Raw genomic sequence first — 15,563 nt, 5'->3', positions numbered from 1 at the left:
TGTGTATTTTTCTACATTTGAGCATACACACACACATGCAGCTTTTGAATTTGAAGCTATTTATGGACTTTTGGTCTTAATTTTGTCAGGGGCAGTTGTAGAGTCAGAAAAATGAGGCTTAATCTTTAAAGAATAACAATGGTGGGTGATATCTTGGAGCATTCTCTTCCCCATTAGACAAACAGTGATAAGAAGTAAGTGATGCAGAGATGAGTGATGAATGCCTTGGGAGCTGTTGATAATTCCCCCGGAAATTCCTTACTTTCTTTTTATTTAACTTGAAAAACTATTGAATGTCAACAAATTGTTTGGAAGGCAAATTATTCCCTTTAATGACTACTAAGTGGAATGAAAAAGTTTTTATTTTAATGGTGAAACCCAAGATTTTGATATTTTTTTCCTTAAGAGAAATAGAGAGTATTTGGTCTAATGTTGCTGAAGTGTGACTTGGCTCTCTGAAACTGTAACCTTAACCCAATGAAATGAAGCACACCAAAACCATGCCACACCCCCTGACTAGCAGCTAATCCCTCCATGGCATCAAGTGGACTTTTTGTTGGCCTCTTGTGAGAGAGACTAACAAAATAATTAGATCTGACTGAGCATTCGGTTTAATGTAGGAGGCTGTGATTCCTGCTCTGGATTAATTAATTCCACATAGGGGGTAGGGAACACACCTCCTTTGTGGTCAGGAGTTCCTTTTAAAAGTCTGTCATTCATTTACTCACAGTAGTTTCAAACCCCAAATCTATCAACCCATGCATCTCTGATGGGAAACTTTGCCCTCCAATTAATTTAAAGTTGTTCACACTGGGTAGGATCTGAGAGATTTCCAGGGTTGATATAGAATAGCCTTTCTTAAAAATTTACATCTGGCAGAGCTCATTGGAGGAAGATAGGAGAAAAATAGGAAAAGGCCCCATCCTCAAGAAGATTAAAGTCTAACTAGAAGCAATGGCTCTACCTACTTACAAAGCCTTTTCTTCTAAGGTAAACAAGTGCTAACTGCAACTAGTGATACTCAACATGGGTCTCAGTGAGGGTGAGGAATAGGGCTTCTGTTGTATATGCTTTAGAGGAATCTCTCAAAAGAAAGCAAAAACTCAGAATTAACTCCCCTGTAACACATCTCTTATTGCAACCATTCTCTCCTTCTGTTCCCTCTTACCCCTCTTGGTAAATATATTTGTAGCTGTAGAGCTGCTGTGAAACTCCTAGAAGATCCTCAAGTAGATTGGTTGCTGTGCCTTGCTCTTACCCAAGGGCAGACAGCATCTCTACAAGTGTCAGTCTCATATCTTACCCTGGGAAGTTAGTGACTGATGTGGAGAGAAGGCTTTAGGAAAATTAGACTACCTTTCCAAACCAAGCTGTTGCCCCTCAAACACAAGAGATCAAGCAACCAGGGAGTTTTTAGAAGCTTGGATCATTTCCCACTCCCCCCACCCTGCACCCCTCACCAAAAAGGAAGTTTTTTGCCTTGCTGTTCATAGGGCAGGGGCTAAGTGGTTATTTAGGGCTTAGTTCAATTCTGGAAAGCTTCTATAGGTGTACTCTGTGTGATTACCGAACAGGCTATTTGAACAAGAAGCATTCCAAATTCAAGGCAATGAGAAATGTAAATAGGTCTTGTTTCTCATACTCTCGCCTAAATGAATGCTTGTTCTTCCCAGCTCATAGGAAGGTCAGGGGCCATGGAGGTAGCAAGACCAGTCTTCTGTCCTTCCCAAACTTCCCACTCAGCTTGGATGTATCTTAGCTTCGGGTGGCAGTGTGGATTGTGTAATTTCTAAAGCATACTTAGAGAGGAGAGCTTCTGCTCCTTTGCAGCTGCTGAAACAAGGTTTGAACTTTTTCCCAAGTTGGATGCAGTGAGGAATTACTTGGCGTCATTGCTGCCACCCCACCTACACTAATGATGCCTGAGTCTAGGATCCAGAGGCCAGAAAGGATAGTTTTCTGGGATAGGGTGTGTATCTACAGGGATTGCTTGCTGTAATGAGCGATAATCACCTCTTTCTGGAGCTAGAGGGAGTACAGTTTGAGAGGAGGGACAGAGGTGGTAACTGTGCCTAAGCAAAGGCAGGAGGGATGTGGAAATCTACTCCTGACATTCATAGCCAAGTGCAGAGGGCCTTAAAAAATCGACTCTTCCTTCCACACCCAGCCTTTGCCCTCTCCCCCTGCTTCCACTTCGGAAAGTCTGAACCATGCTTGGAAAGCTGTTTTCTGCTTTCTTCTCCTCTCTTCCTCCCCCTTTTTGGAGCTCCCAGCTGCTCGACCTCTTGCGTAACTCTGAGAGAGCACTGAGTTTTTTGATGGGCTCCAGATGTGGAGCAGGGTGGGGGTGGAGGGTGGGGGTGGTAGGTCTGTAATCCCCTGAGTGCGCTAAGTGTGGGAACATAGGGCCTCGACACAGCAGGGGCGAGGACACATTGCACAGAGCCTTTATCATGGGGTCAGGCGGTCCCTGGGCTGGGAAGACAGAAGTTGGGTGCTGTTTTGACCCCTTGCCTCAGCATCAGCTGCCTCCGTGCCGGGCTTGATTATGCCCTGAAATTCCTCCTGACCAAGACGGTAAAGCAGAGCTGAAAGTTGTGAAACAGAGTTATGTGAAAAGTCTCTGAGGTACCCCCATCTGAGCCCCTTCCCTCAAATGCTGGATCTTGGCACATAGAATACAACAGTTTTGGTTTTGTTTCTTTTTCTTTTACCAGACTAGCTTGAAAATTACTGTTGTGATCTGCCTCATGAAAGGTGGCCAGAGTCAAAATACTTTTGTGAGCCTCAAACCGAATGAAGAGAGGAAAAATAAGAGACTTTCCCCCTAAATCCTGGGGCTTCCTTGTACCCACAGCACATGCTGGAGCCTGACTGTTTGACCTCTGTTAGCTGCAGTAGGTAGCTGCAAAGAGCGTCCTATCCCTCCCCCTTCTTGTCCATTGCCTGGCTCTGGTCAGCTCTAGCCTCCAGCCGTGGGGGGCCCCCTGCTAATGCTGGCCTGTCAATGAGTGACCAAAGATTCCTGCAGTTTAGCCTCCTGCTGTTCCTGGGTTATGGAGTGAGGGCACAAACGAAAGCCACTGAATCAGAACAGGATTTCTCCATCCCAAAGAGGACAAATTATTTTCTGCTATCCTCTCCAGCTGGAATTTACGCCAGCCTTGGGGGCTTTCTGTTCCTTCTTTCAGTGAGGAAGAGTCCCAGGGGTCTTTCTAGTGAAAGTTAAAGAGGTCCAGTCTAGGTGAGTTCAGCTCCCTAGGGCCTCCCCAGGCAGTCTCCTGGGGCAAGAGCTGGCTTTGCAAGGTAAGGATCCACTGTCAGCATTGGATTTTCCAGTGGGGGTTGAGATGAAGAATGACTTCAACCAGGCTCAGTTTCTAGGCTCCTCTTAGATTTTTAGTCCCCTCTTTTCTTCCTTATTAACACCCTACTCCTACAGAGACCCAAACTACTATAGGATGGTGGGTTCAACTGTATATCTATAGCTTGCCTCCCAATTGTAATCCACCAGGCTGTGGTGGGGGTGAAGTTACATGGGGGCAAGATGATAATTCCATTCAGCTTCCCTGCTCTTTACAGTTTGCATGGCGCTTTAACATGTCTTCTTATACCTCTTCTTAGGAAAATCTGTGAAGCCTAATGTGCAGAGTTATCAACCCATTTACAGCTCTTCATGATGGGGCTTGGAATAGGGTGAAGAGAAGGGATGTCAGGGGGCAGACCTGGGTAACCCTCAGCAGATGTTCTGGAGGAGATGTTGAGAGTATGTTGTAGGGCTGCGACTATGAGGTTCACTGGGAGCCTATGGAGAATTCAAGCATCTAAAATTAAAAAGAGAGAGAGAGAAACTGTCAAAACACCCTCTCAGAAGAGCCTTAAAGCCTAAGGGTGGAAGGTGGTCTAGAAGAGTCCGAAGGGGAGGGGGAGGGAGGAGAAGGGGCGTGTGTGCGGCGGTGGTGGTAGTGGAGAGCCCAGCTGCAGAGAGGAACAAAGCGGGTGCTGTGCAGGCGGGGGGGAGGTGCTGCTATGGGAAAGGGTGGATGGGGGGACCTTGGGCTCCAGCCCCACAAGGGCGTCTTCTCTGGCTGGCCAGGCGGACGGGACCGGGGACGGGGGCGGGGACTGGCGGGGAGGGGGGCGGGACCCGCACGCTCTCCTCCTACTCAGCGGGCTCCCAGGGACAAGCCACAGTGTCCTCCTGAGCCTGAGGCCGCTGCGGCCGAGCCAGGCGAAGGGACCGGTGTCCCCCTCTCCCATCCCCCGAGGTAAGAACTCCCACTACACTTACAGGGCCCGTTCGCTGCGGGTACGGGACTGGGTACGGGAAAGTCCCAGGGGCCTGGCGAGAGCTCTCAGATCAGTTCTGGTCTAGGGAACCTGGAAGCAACCCATGGGGGAGATGGGGGTGCTCCAGGTGAGTGCGTGGGGGCTAAAGAGTCTTTGTAGGCAGTCGGCTCCGCTGCTTTCCCGCGAGCTGCTTGCTTTTGCCCTCCCAAGCCGCTACCCGCGCCACCGCCAGAGGGGGCCCTCGTGCTCTCCCCCCGGGAGGGACGCTGATCCTTGCCCCATCAAGACTCTTCAGCCGGCACCCAGATGGCCAGTTGGGCAGACACTCGCCGGGTCTCGTCCGCCTGCGGCCCGCACTTCCCCCTCTCCTGGCGACGGCAGGACTGAGAGCCCTGCACCAGGAGGGGAGGAGGTGCCCTGGGGCATCCCGGCTTCTCTCCCGGGCCGGGCCGCCTTGATGGACAGGGAAGGGATGCGGAATCGGGCTCAGAGGCATTGGTGTCTGGGAGGGGCTCTTGGGTGCGTTCAGGAAATAGGTGGCACATATGGGGCCTCCCGGGCTCTCCTGCGAGGCCTCACGTCTTTGGGGTCCAGGAGGCCGGATGGGGCACCCTGGGGGAGTGAGTCCCAAGTTCTTGCCACGCCCGCGCGGTCGGGATTCGAATCTCTTGCGGAGTTCCCCAGAGAGGCGGCTGAGCCAAGTCATCCGGGCTCCTCCGGGATGGGGAAGTGCGGGAGGGCGGGCGGGGGCGGCGGGGGGCTGGGCGGGGCCGCGGGGCGCGGGGTTGCCGAGGCGCCGGCGGACGCTTCCGTCGAGGCGGGCGCGAGCGGGGCCTTGGCCCGGAGACCGAGCGGCCCGGCGGGAGACCCAGGGCGCCGGGGCGGGGCTGCATTCTGGGCCCGTTAGCTCAGCCGTCCCAGAGGCTGACTCATCGGACCGGTAGCACACAAACACGACCTCCCCACCACGTCAGGCATCCCACGCGGCAGACACGCACAGCGCCCCACCCCTCGTCACCCACGCACGCTGCCCAACCCACACCCCCCACAGACATCCTGGGGTTCTCGCCGCCGTCACACGTGTGGAACCCTTACACACACCTAGACCTCGACACACACCTCACACCACACGCAGCACTCACATGAACCCGCCGTTCACACACGCAGCCCCTCCGCGCTCACGCAGTCCCCGCTCACACGTACTGCCTCACACACGCAGCCCCCCCATGCACACACACACACCTCGCCGCTCACACTCACACCCACTCACCCCTCACGTCTCGCACCCCCTCACACGCAGCCTTCCACTCACACCCAGTCCTCCCACTCACAACCCTCACATACGCAGCCCTCACACACGAAGCCCTTTTACACACGCAGCCCCTTCATACACGCATCTCCCTCACACACGCAATGCCCCTATTCACACACACACCGCCGCTACACACGTAGCCTTCCATTCACACACGCACTCCCCACACGCGGCTCCCCCCATACACGCGTTCCTCCACTCACCCTCACACACCCAGCCCCCTTCATACGCACATCTCCCTCACACACGCAGCCCCCTACTCACACACACAGCAACGCTACACACTCAGCTCTCCACTCACACGCACCCCCAAACACATTCAGCCCCCTCACACACGCATCCACACGCACCTTCCTTACACACAGCCCCCCTTCCCGCAGCTGCCGCGCTGGGAGCGGGCGGTGTGTGTGGGGCCGCCCCTTCCCCGGCCGCGCAAACAAGCGGCTCCTTCTCCCTGCCCCGCCGAAGAAAGGCCGCTTGTCCGGCTCGGCGGCGGGCGGGGCGGCCCCGGCGGGCGGCCCAACACTGCGGCCTTGTCCCACCTGGCGGCCGTGCGGAGGGGCGGGCCGGGGGGCAGGCAGGAGCCTCCCAGCGGAAACCCCACTCCGGCCCGCGACTTCGGAGGGGTGCGCTTTCCAGCACCCTCCCTCCACCCCCCACACAAATAAAAATCCCAACCCCAAACGACACTCGCGCCTCTCCTCGGCTGTCTCCTCTGTCCCCCGGCTGCCCGCCTCTCTTCTCTGACCGCCTGCGGTCTCTCCCCTACTTCTGGTCTCCTGGCCTGCCCTTACTCGCCTACTTTTCCTTCAACTCCCTCGTTTCCCCTCACTCCTCCCCGCCCCTCGGTTTCCCCCTCCACTGCCCTCGGTGCCTTCTCCGGCTCCCCTTGTCTGTCACCCCTTTACTCGAGGACCCCTCTGTCCTCAGTCTCCCCATCTCCTTCTTTGTCCCCCAATCCCTCTATTTCTCTGTCCCTCTGTCTCCCCCCAATTCTGCGTCCCCGGACTCTCGATACTGTTTCCACACCGTCTTCCCTTCCTCCCCACCTGCCCAGCTCTCTGCCCTAGTCTTCTCTCCAGCTCTCGTTTTTCCTCATCCCTCAGTCTCCCTCCTTGATTTTTCCCTCCACATCCCTTCGTCTCTCCTTCCCCGCCCTGTCCCTCCGCAGACCCCTCATTTCCCTCATCCTCAGTTCTCTCGGCCCCGGGCCTTTCCACACCCCCTCCCGGCCCCCACCCTGCGCTGGCGACCCGCCCACCGGGCTCCCGGCCTCAGTTTCCTTCCCTTCCCGACGCCTTCCTCTGCCGCCCGCCCTTCCTCGAGGGCGGATGTGCGCCGGGAAGGCGAAGGCGGCGGCGGGCGGAGAGGATCCCAGCTCGGCCCCGCAGGCCTGTGGCCACAGCCATGCGACGCCCGGGGCGAGGCCTCGGCTGGCGCCCTGGGCCACAGGTGAGGGTCCGAGCGGCCGGTCGGGGTACGGGGAGCACCCGCGCGGGGGCGCCGCGGACGGCCGGGCTTTCGCTCTGGGCCTGGCCTTGGACCTTTCGTCTGGGGCCTGGACTTCCTCCAACGCCTGATGGTTCCAGACCTCTTCGATCCTTCCCCGGGCCTCCCTCCACCCTCGTTCGGGTGCCGAGACCCCCGATCGGCGACTGTGAGCGTCCCACTCGGCAGAGAGGGCTGCGGACGGGGTGGGACTGCTGATCCCGTGTGCGCTAGGTGCCCGAGCGTTCCCGCTGGGCGAGGAGGTCGGAGGGGCCGGGCCAGAGCGGGGCACCTGCCAGAGCCCCGGCCTCGCCCCACACCGGGCCCTCCCTGCACATCAACTCCAGACACCCAGGCCTCTGCCTCCCTGCACCCGGGGAGGCGCTTGGGCATCTGCGCCCGCGGTGCGGGAGGGCCGCCCAGAGCCGAGGCTGACCGCGGCGCTTCCCTCCCGTTCCTCCTCCAGAGCCCGACTCGCACCGCAGGGGCCTTTTTTTGGCAGCGGGCCGGGGCGGGGTTTCCCAGAAAGGCCTCGGAGGCCGGGCGGGGCGAGCTGGGTGGGTAATTACAGCCCGGGGTGGTGGGTAGCCCTGTCGGACGGAAGCGGGTCGGCCTGTGGGGGGCGATCTAGGCTGGGGGTGGGGTCCGATGACAGGGCGCCCCCGGGTGGCGGCTCTCCGGGCCGCGGCGCAGCCCCTTCGTCAAAGCCCCGCCTGAGCGCTGGGACGCGTTGGTCTGGTGTATCTTTCCACTTCACCTGGGTTAGGTTTCTGAGCTGAGGCCACAGCCTCGCACCTCCTAATCTCTACATCTTTTCTTATCTTCTCCATCTCTCCCTCTCCTTTCACCTCCTTATTCCCTTCTCTCCTCTCCTCTCACCACTCTTGTTCCCCATCAACCTTATTCCTTTACAGTCTTTATGTACACTTGAAATTCTTTGGTATAAATAAAGGAGCACACCCATAGCTGACTCACAGGGTGATAGTGAAAATTTGACAGATGAAGAAACTGAGGCCCAGAAAGGTGAAGTGGCTTGTTAAAGGTCACAAGGCTCATAATAATAACTGGCATGTTTATAATGCTTTGCACTTCACAGAGTGAAGTGTATATATAGTGTGTGTGTGTGTGTATATATATATAAAATACCTGAATCTCCAGATAATCAGTTTTTTTCCCTAAAAAAACCTAACAGTTTTATTGAGGTATAATGTATATACCATGACATTCACTTAAGTGTACATTCCATGATTTTTAGTATATTCACAGAGCTGTGCAACCATCACCACAATTTAGTTTTAGAACATTTCTGTCACCCAAAAAGAAATCTTGTGCCCATTTATAGTCACTCCCCATTTTACCCCTAGCCCCAGGTAAGCTCTAATCCAGACAATCCTTTTTTTTTTTTATCACTAGTCTAGTTTTATAGAGAATGACCTGACACTCAGAGAAGTTACATAACTTGTCCAAGATCTCACAGCTAATTAATAAAGTCGAGATTAGAATTTAAGGCTCTTGCATCGCAATCTAAAGCTCTTTCCACTAAACGATGATGACTTTCCTTCACCGTTATTTGTTTTGTTTTTCTTACTCCCTCTTTTATATAAACTCCCCATTCCCAACCCACTCTCTCTTGCCTCTCCTTTCTCAGAGAATGCTAAGGGATTTCCCTGAGTTGAAGAAAGCAGTACAGCAGTCTCTATCCCTGGAAATTCTTCCTCATGATCAGATCTCCTGGGAAGGTGCTGGGCCAGCTTGGGGCTTGGTGTAGTTTAATGGCCTTTGCCTTCCCTCTTCCCAGGCAGACTTGGGGTGGGCCCTAGGCCCTGTTCCGGCCTCTCTTCCATCAGCTTGGGTGGAAATGGTGACAGAGATGATGCAGTCCAGGTCCGGAAGGGTGGAAGCTAGGAGGGTAAAATTAGTAACTCTATGGCTGAGGCCCTTGGCCCCACTGCCAGGGTCAGGCACTCCTTGGAATGCTGGCTCCTGCCCCGACTTCCTCTCCAGGCACCTGGTAGATGGCTGGAAGAGAAAGTGGAGGAAAACTCTGCCTTCCTGGGTCCCCTCCCTACCGTCAGCCACACTCTTTCAGCTTTCTCCAGTAACATTTCAGTAGCAAACGAGAAGTTTCTCTCCTTAGCGAGATGATCAAGGGACGGGCAGGTGGGCACACATTAGTAGATAAAGATCCTTCTTCAGATTTCTCAGGTACCAAAAAATGTGAGCCAAGGAGAAAGGAATGGGTGGGGAAGAGTTCAAGTTCTGGCTTTGAAATCTGTTTTACCTTTGATTCTAAAGACCTAAGCTTCCTATAGTACCAAATCAGGTTAAGAACTCAAGAGTCCTGTATTCCCAGTACTAGTCACCACTGAGTTTTTTTTTTTGCTGATTGTGTGGGGGTGAGATTGCTTTCTGGGGAAGAGAGGATGCAGAATTTGAGACATATAGAGATGACAGGAATGGTTGAGTTGTTCCTGGTGTGTCTCCTTTAAGAAAACATCCTACTGAGACCCTTGGGAAAAGAGACAAAGGGAGAAGAGCAGAAGGAAATGTTGGGGGAGGGAGCTTCTGCTCAGCCCTGCCACCCACCTGGGGAGCCTCTGGCTATTAGTGTCCCTGGAGGGGGTTCCTTGGATTTGGCTTCTCCCACTAAGGTAGCTTTTGCCCACCTTGCTTAAGGTTCCGGATATCTGAGCGTCCTCAGCTGCCAAGACATAGGTCCTTGGTGTCAGAGGCAAGACAGTACAGAAATACAGGTTGGACCCTCTAGGGCTTTTTGTGCTTATAGTGGCAAGGGTCAGGACTGGTGTGATGTGGTATCCATGCGTGGATATCCATCCAATCTTTTCTGCCCTGGCCTCCTTACCTCACCTGTTTTCTGCTGTGTCCCCAGGAGTTCTGGAGCCCCAGGACCATGGACATTCTCAATAGGAACCAGGTAGGCCCTGGATTCAAGACCCAAGCAATGGTGCAGGTGAGTGGGGTTGGGGCATGGGGCAAGAGGGCTGTTGGTAAGGATGGGTTTGGCTCCTCTACCCACCTGTGGTCCCAGCTCAAGGTTGAGAGCAGCAGTTCCTCTCTGCCCCTCCCCAGGTCCCAAGCCTATTAACAGCTAAGTCTTTATTTGAATCAGGTTAATTGGTTCACCCAGAAAATACCCTTTGAAAGTCAGGAAGCAGTTTACAGATTGACCCTGGGCTGTATCCCTCTCCTGGATCCATGCCCCTGCCCTTTCTTGTAATTTAGTTTAACAGGGGCAAGCAATGGCCAAGTGGATTGCTGTGGACAAGTCTACAGGGACAAGTCTTGATTGGCCCTCATCTACAGTACCCCCTCCTCTTACCCAGCGCCTCCCTGCTCCCCTTACTTTCTCCTTGTTTCTATCTTAATAGACAAAAGGGACAGTTAAGCCAAGACTTGAGATAAATCCGGTGGGACGAGTTAGTGGCCTAGATTCAGATCTAATTACAATTTAGTGGAATAATGCTCTGTGCAAGATTTTGTGCTAAGCCTTTCGACACCCTCAGAGCCTTTGGAGACGGCAAGTGCTGGAGAAAGTGCTGGTGTGACTGGGACTAGGGTGGAAAGGTGCTGGCCTGGAGTCCCTAATGATGCTCATCCCCTACCCCCACTACCTGCAGAAAGGACCCTTGGACCTGATCGAGACAGGCAAAGGGTTGAAAGTGCAAACCGACAAACCCCATCTGGTGAGCCTGGGCAGTGGGCGACTCAGCACGGCTATCACCCTTCTGCCGCTGGAGGAAGGTAAGTCTGGAGGGGTGTCCCACCTGCCACTTCTCTGTCCCTATAGATATTCCTGCCCTGGAGTCCAGGCGTGTGTTGGGGCCCTTCTGCTATCTGCTGGCAAGTTTCACCTCCCCCAAATGGGAGGCCATGCAATCCCACCCCACCAGCTTGTTTCCCTTGTCTCTGCCTCCCCAGACTGTTCTGGCTGTTTAGAAACAAGGAGGAGAGCCGGCCGGCCCCGTGGCTTAGCGGTTAAGTGCACGCGCTCCGCTGCTGGCGGCCCGGGCCCGGATCCCGGGCGCGCACCGACGCACTGCTTCTCCGGCCGTGCTGAGGCCGCGTCCCACATACAGCAACTAGAAGGATGTGCAGCTATGACATACAACTATCTACTGGGGCTTTGGGGGAAAAAATAAATAAAATTATAAAACAAAGAAAACCTTTAAGAAACAAGGAGGAGAGCACTGAAACAGGAGAGCACATAGCTCTTAGCAATTAGTGTGGCCAAGAAGAAAGGGGGTCCCACTCCAGGGTGATGCCTGGTGTGGGAGAAGGTACCGGTGGAGAATGGAGAGATGAGAGTAGGGCAGTCCTCCCAAGATAAGGCCCTGGTACAGTGCTCTTCACCTTTCGGCGTCTGCCCTTCCTCTCTTCTCATGGCTGCCCTTGTTGCCTGGGTGATACTACATTCCCTACATTCCCCAAATACCAGGCCTAGGGGTTCTGCCAGGGGGAGGGGCTGTTCATGCAGAAGCGCTGCACTGAAGAGAGAGGGAGTGAGGGAGGGCAAGGGCTGCAGGTGGCAGGGGAGGGAGAGAAGAAAAGAAGGGGGAGTATGATGGAGAAAAAGAACTTAGGGAGGGGGAGTTGGGGGAACTAAGGGAAGATCTGCAGAAGAGAATCCCCCTTCTCTACTCTGTCTGTGGAGTTTGGATCCTACTGTGCCTTCTGGGCCTTCCCATCTCTGGGCCAGAGTTTTCTCTGCCTGAGAAGAGCTTTTATCACTTAATGTCTCCACCACGCTCAGGGGACCAAAAGGGGTAGCCACTGGTGGGCAGTGATTCTCCCTGGAGTAGGAGGTGGAACTATATTTCCATTGTGGCCCTCCTTGCTCTGTCCCTGCCTCCTTAGCTTGGACAACCCCTTTGACTCAGTTTGCCTCTGTCTTCAGGGAGGACAGTGATTGGCTCTGCGGCCAGGGACATCTCACTGCAGGGTCCAGGCCTGGCTCCAGAGCACTGCTACATTGAGAACCTGCGGGGCACCCTCACGCTCTACCCTTGTGGCAATGCCTGCACTATTGATGGGCTCCCTGTCCAGCAGCCCACCCGGCTCACTCAGGGTAAGATTTGATACCCCCAAACAGAGGGGGCCTCTGTTTAAAAACTTGTGCATGATACGTACAGGGGAAGCCTGCTGTGGTGGTTGGCGTGGTAACTGCCTGAGTGGCCATATTGAGGGTAGGGTACTCAGGTGCATCTGAATGAGCCTAAACAACATCCCAAACCCCTCTAGCATCCAGTCTTATCTTCAATCTGCTTTTCTTCTCTGGTCACCCCCGCTCTGCCTCCCCACACCATGGAGAGAGAAGAGGTTTTGATTCCTGCTATCAAAGGGCATGGGGAGTGGTGTAGTGGTCGTTTGTGGTTGTTAGGGGAGAGCAGTTGGAGCAGCAGTGAGGGGAACAATGCATTGTTCCATGATGCCCAGAGGGAATTGTTCTGAAAGCTGTAGAGGTCGGGGAGAGGGGGACAGTATCTCCTGATGGGGATGAGGCAAGGGCAAAATCTGATGGCAAAATCTGAGGACATGCCCACTCCTATTGATTGTTGACAGTAGCTTTTGGGTCATGAATAGGGTTCCACCCTGTTTGCCAAAGCAACAGGTGGTTCTGTTGTGTAAGGTAGCTCTAAAAAGTAGGCCCCTGGTTACTATGGTGACCAGGCAGGTAAAGGGTTGGCCTAGGTGGCACTTTGACAGATTAGGTGTGTTTGCCCTGGGTATCAATTTATACAGTGAATTGTCATATTAGGGGAATGAGAAAAGCACAATTGGGTGGGGGGTAGAGGTGGAGTTAACATGAGGATGGGAGCTTTGGGCTAAGCCTGGCTCTGAGTAGGAGGATTGATGTCCTGGTATTGTTTTCTGGGAACTCTTACCTCTTACTGGCTGGAAGCTCCTTTTTTTTTTTTTTTTTTGGTGAAGAAGATCAGCCCTGAGCTAACATCCATGCCAAACCTCCTCTTTTTGCTGAGGAAGACTGGCCCTGGGCTAACATCTCTGCCTATCTTCCAACTTCATATGGGACACCGCCACAGCATGGACTGACAAGCAGTGCATCGGTGCGTGCCCAGGATCTGAACCTGGGCTGCCAGCAGTGGGGCGCGCGCACTTAACTGCTACGCCATGGGGCTGGCCCCGTGAAAGCTCCTTTGCTGTGGAAATCCCACTCACACAACTGTTTCTCTCTCTCCTTCTCTTCCCTTGGAGTCTCTTTAAATGCTGCTCCCTTCACAGCTGACCCAGGAGACCCAACCTTGCCTTACTCCTTTCTTCCCACCCTTGGGAGTGTGGGAGGGACAACTGACTTTAGGGAGGCAGGTCTGCCAGCAGCAGCAGGCGGGCCCTGGCCTCCTCTAGGGGTTTAAGGTCTCTGACTCCTGATGAGAGAAGGAACCTCCATAAATTGGGGCTTTGGCTGTGATGCCATCTGGTTCCTGACAGTCCTCTTCAATCTCAAAGAGAGCATCTTCCCCAAGATTTGGGTGCCTGGAAGTGAGACAATAGAGCATCAAGCAGGGGTAGGGGCAGAGTTCAAAGAGGGCTGGAGAAAGATCTCAGTCTTTACTCCTCTGGCCCCAATTCCCTCACATTCATGGGCAACATGCAGACTAAGGGACATAGGAGTGGGAAAGGAACAAGGCAAGTTTATATCCTGTGAGCTCATGCCCCAACCACCAGCCTTTTGTTGATACAGGTGAAGTCACACCTAAAAAAATTTTTTCCCTGTGTGTTTTGAGCAGGGACTAAGAACTGATGTTCTGTAGGCCTCTCATGCCCAGTCTTCCCAGTGCATCATTTAGTTCCCTGAGAAGAGGGAGAGCCTGGGCCAAGCTGGAATTCTTAGGCATTTCCTGTAGCCCCAGTGACCCAACTCTTCCCTAGCCAAAAGCCCACCCTGCCAAGTATGTACCCTCCCACTCTCTTCTGACCCTAAACCCCTTCCTTTTTTATCCCTTTCAACCCCATAGCCTTCTTGTCTAGGCTCGCCTGTCTCAGAAGCTTGGCAGCCTGGGGAGGGGTAGGCAGAGGCACAAAGGAACGGGTGTTCTTCTCCCCAGCACTCCCCCTCCCCTGGGCTCCAGGAGCTGAGGGTTTTCTTGTCTCATCTTTGGAGCAAGGCACCAAGCCCAGCCCTGCCTGGCCCCACTCCGGACATTCTTGGGAGTGCGTTTCCCTGGAAACTGGGTGGCCCGGGGGATGCATGTGCTATCTCTCTGTGTCTGTGTAACTGAAGTGTGTTTATGTATCTCCGGATGTGTTTGTGACTCTGGGCTTGTGTATCTCTGTGTTTGTGTCTTTCCTTGTGTTTATGGATCAGAATGTTCAAGTGAGGGGCAGGGGTGAACTCAGGACTGCTGGTACCAAAGTGTCCGTGTGTGTACTCCTATGTATATAGGAGAACTCATTGGCCATGTGCCTATCTGTGGCCATATGTGCAAGAGGATCATTTTCCCTCTCTTGTTCCCCTGATCCAGCCTGTAGAGGGGACTCCTCTTTGAAAAACAGAGGGCTACTCTAGAAATAACAAGGAGCCCGCTCTGGCTGGGCCAGGCCTTAGATGCATCATTCTGGGCACTGTGCCCAGCCATAGGCAACTTGGAGAGGCATGCGTCATGAGGAGCAGAGATGTCAGTGACAGGCTCTTCCAGCAGGAATATGCCTGGGCCAGGCATGGGGGGAGGCAGGCAGAAAGCAGATGCTAACCTTTAGCTAGAGCTATGGACATGGAAGCCTGAAGTGATAGAGCCAGGAAGAGCCTGATTCCACTCCCATACCCGGGTATCTAAGCACATCCCATGCTGCCTTCTTCTCTACAGAGCAAGAAGTGGAGCTGGGAATAGGACCAAGGAAAGGAGGAGGAATCTCAATCTGGGTCTAGGCTGCCCCACCCTGGGACCACAGTGCCAGACCACATGAAAGATCTGGGAGGGGTCTCAGTAGGGGAGGACCCAGAATGCCACACAGCTCAGGGCCCAGGCTGTCTAGACAGTAGGTCCCCATCCACTCCCAGCATTTGCTGCCAGCCCTCGTCTCCACCTTGCTTTCACTCCCTAGGACCCTCATTGGTGGGTAGAGGCTTGTGAGAGGGCCAGCAGGGAAGGCTCCCTGGAATGTGGATGGGGAGCCAGGATTCCTGGGTTATTCAAGTGCCTCTCTCTGGGATCCAGGACACTGAGCCTCTTCCTGCCCCACCCAATTATCAGTTATTCCTTCTGTAAAATGGGAGTGAAGCCTCCAACTGTCCTCCGTTATAAGACTGATAAAGAGCTTGACTAATAAAGCTCAAAGAACGGAGAGAAAAGGCAAAGGCTCCTAGCTCCTCACTTCTTGTGCCTGCCTCCTGCCCTATTTCTCACTGGTGGGCATCTTCTGTGTCTGTCTGGGTTTGTCCAGCTGGATGTCACAGTTTCCAGACCGATGAATCACTCTTCCTGAGGAAATATTT

At 53.9% G+C, this 15,563-nt stretch overlaps 1 protein-coding gene across 6 annotated transcripts in view; it reads left to right on the top strand.

The window, feature by feature from the left end:
- Window positions 1–4,222: 4,222 nt before the first annotated feature.
- PHLDB1 (pleckstrin homology like domain family B member 1) overlaps window positions 4,223–15,563 on the top strand; it is a 47,766-nt gene continuing 36,425 nt past the window's right edge. For 2 of the 6 annotated variants that reach the window (XM_058545067.1, XM_058545066.1), the window contains exons 1-4: window positions 6,937–7,054; window positions 9,981–10,061; window positions 10,729–10,852; window positions 12,006–12,176. In XM_058545067.1, the coding sequence (XP_058401050.1) occupies window positions 7,010–7,054; window positions 9,981–10,061; window positions 10,729–10,852; window positions 12,006–12,176 (421 nt within the window). In that variant the 5' untranslated portion in view covers window positions 6,937–7,009. Of the gene's footprint in view, window positions 4,269–6,936; window positions 7,055–9,980; window positions 10,062–10,728; window positions 10,853–12,005; window positions 12,177–15,563 lie in introns of those variants that run through there. The other 4 variants (XM_058545068.1, XM_058545071.1, XM_058545069.1 and 1 more) reach the window with 4 other exon arrangements.

This window comes from Diceros bicornis, chromosome 7, assembly GCF_020826845.1.
Source record: "Diceros bicornis minor isolate mBicDic1 chromosome 7, mDicBic1.mat.cur, whole genome shotgun sequence".
NCBI lineage: Eukaryota > Metazoa > Chordata > Mammalia > Perissodactyla > Rhinocerotidae > Diceros > Diceros bicornis.
Note: the sequence above shows the minus strand (reverse complement) of the source record. Positions and strands in the feature narration are given on the sequence as shown.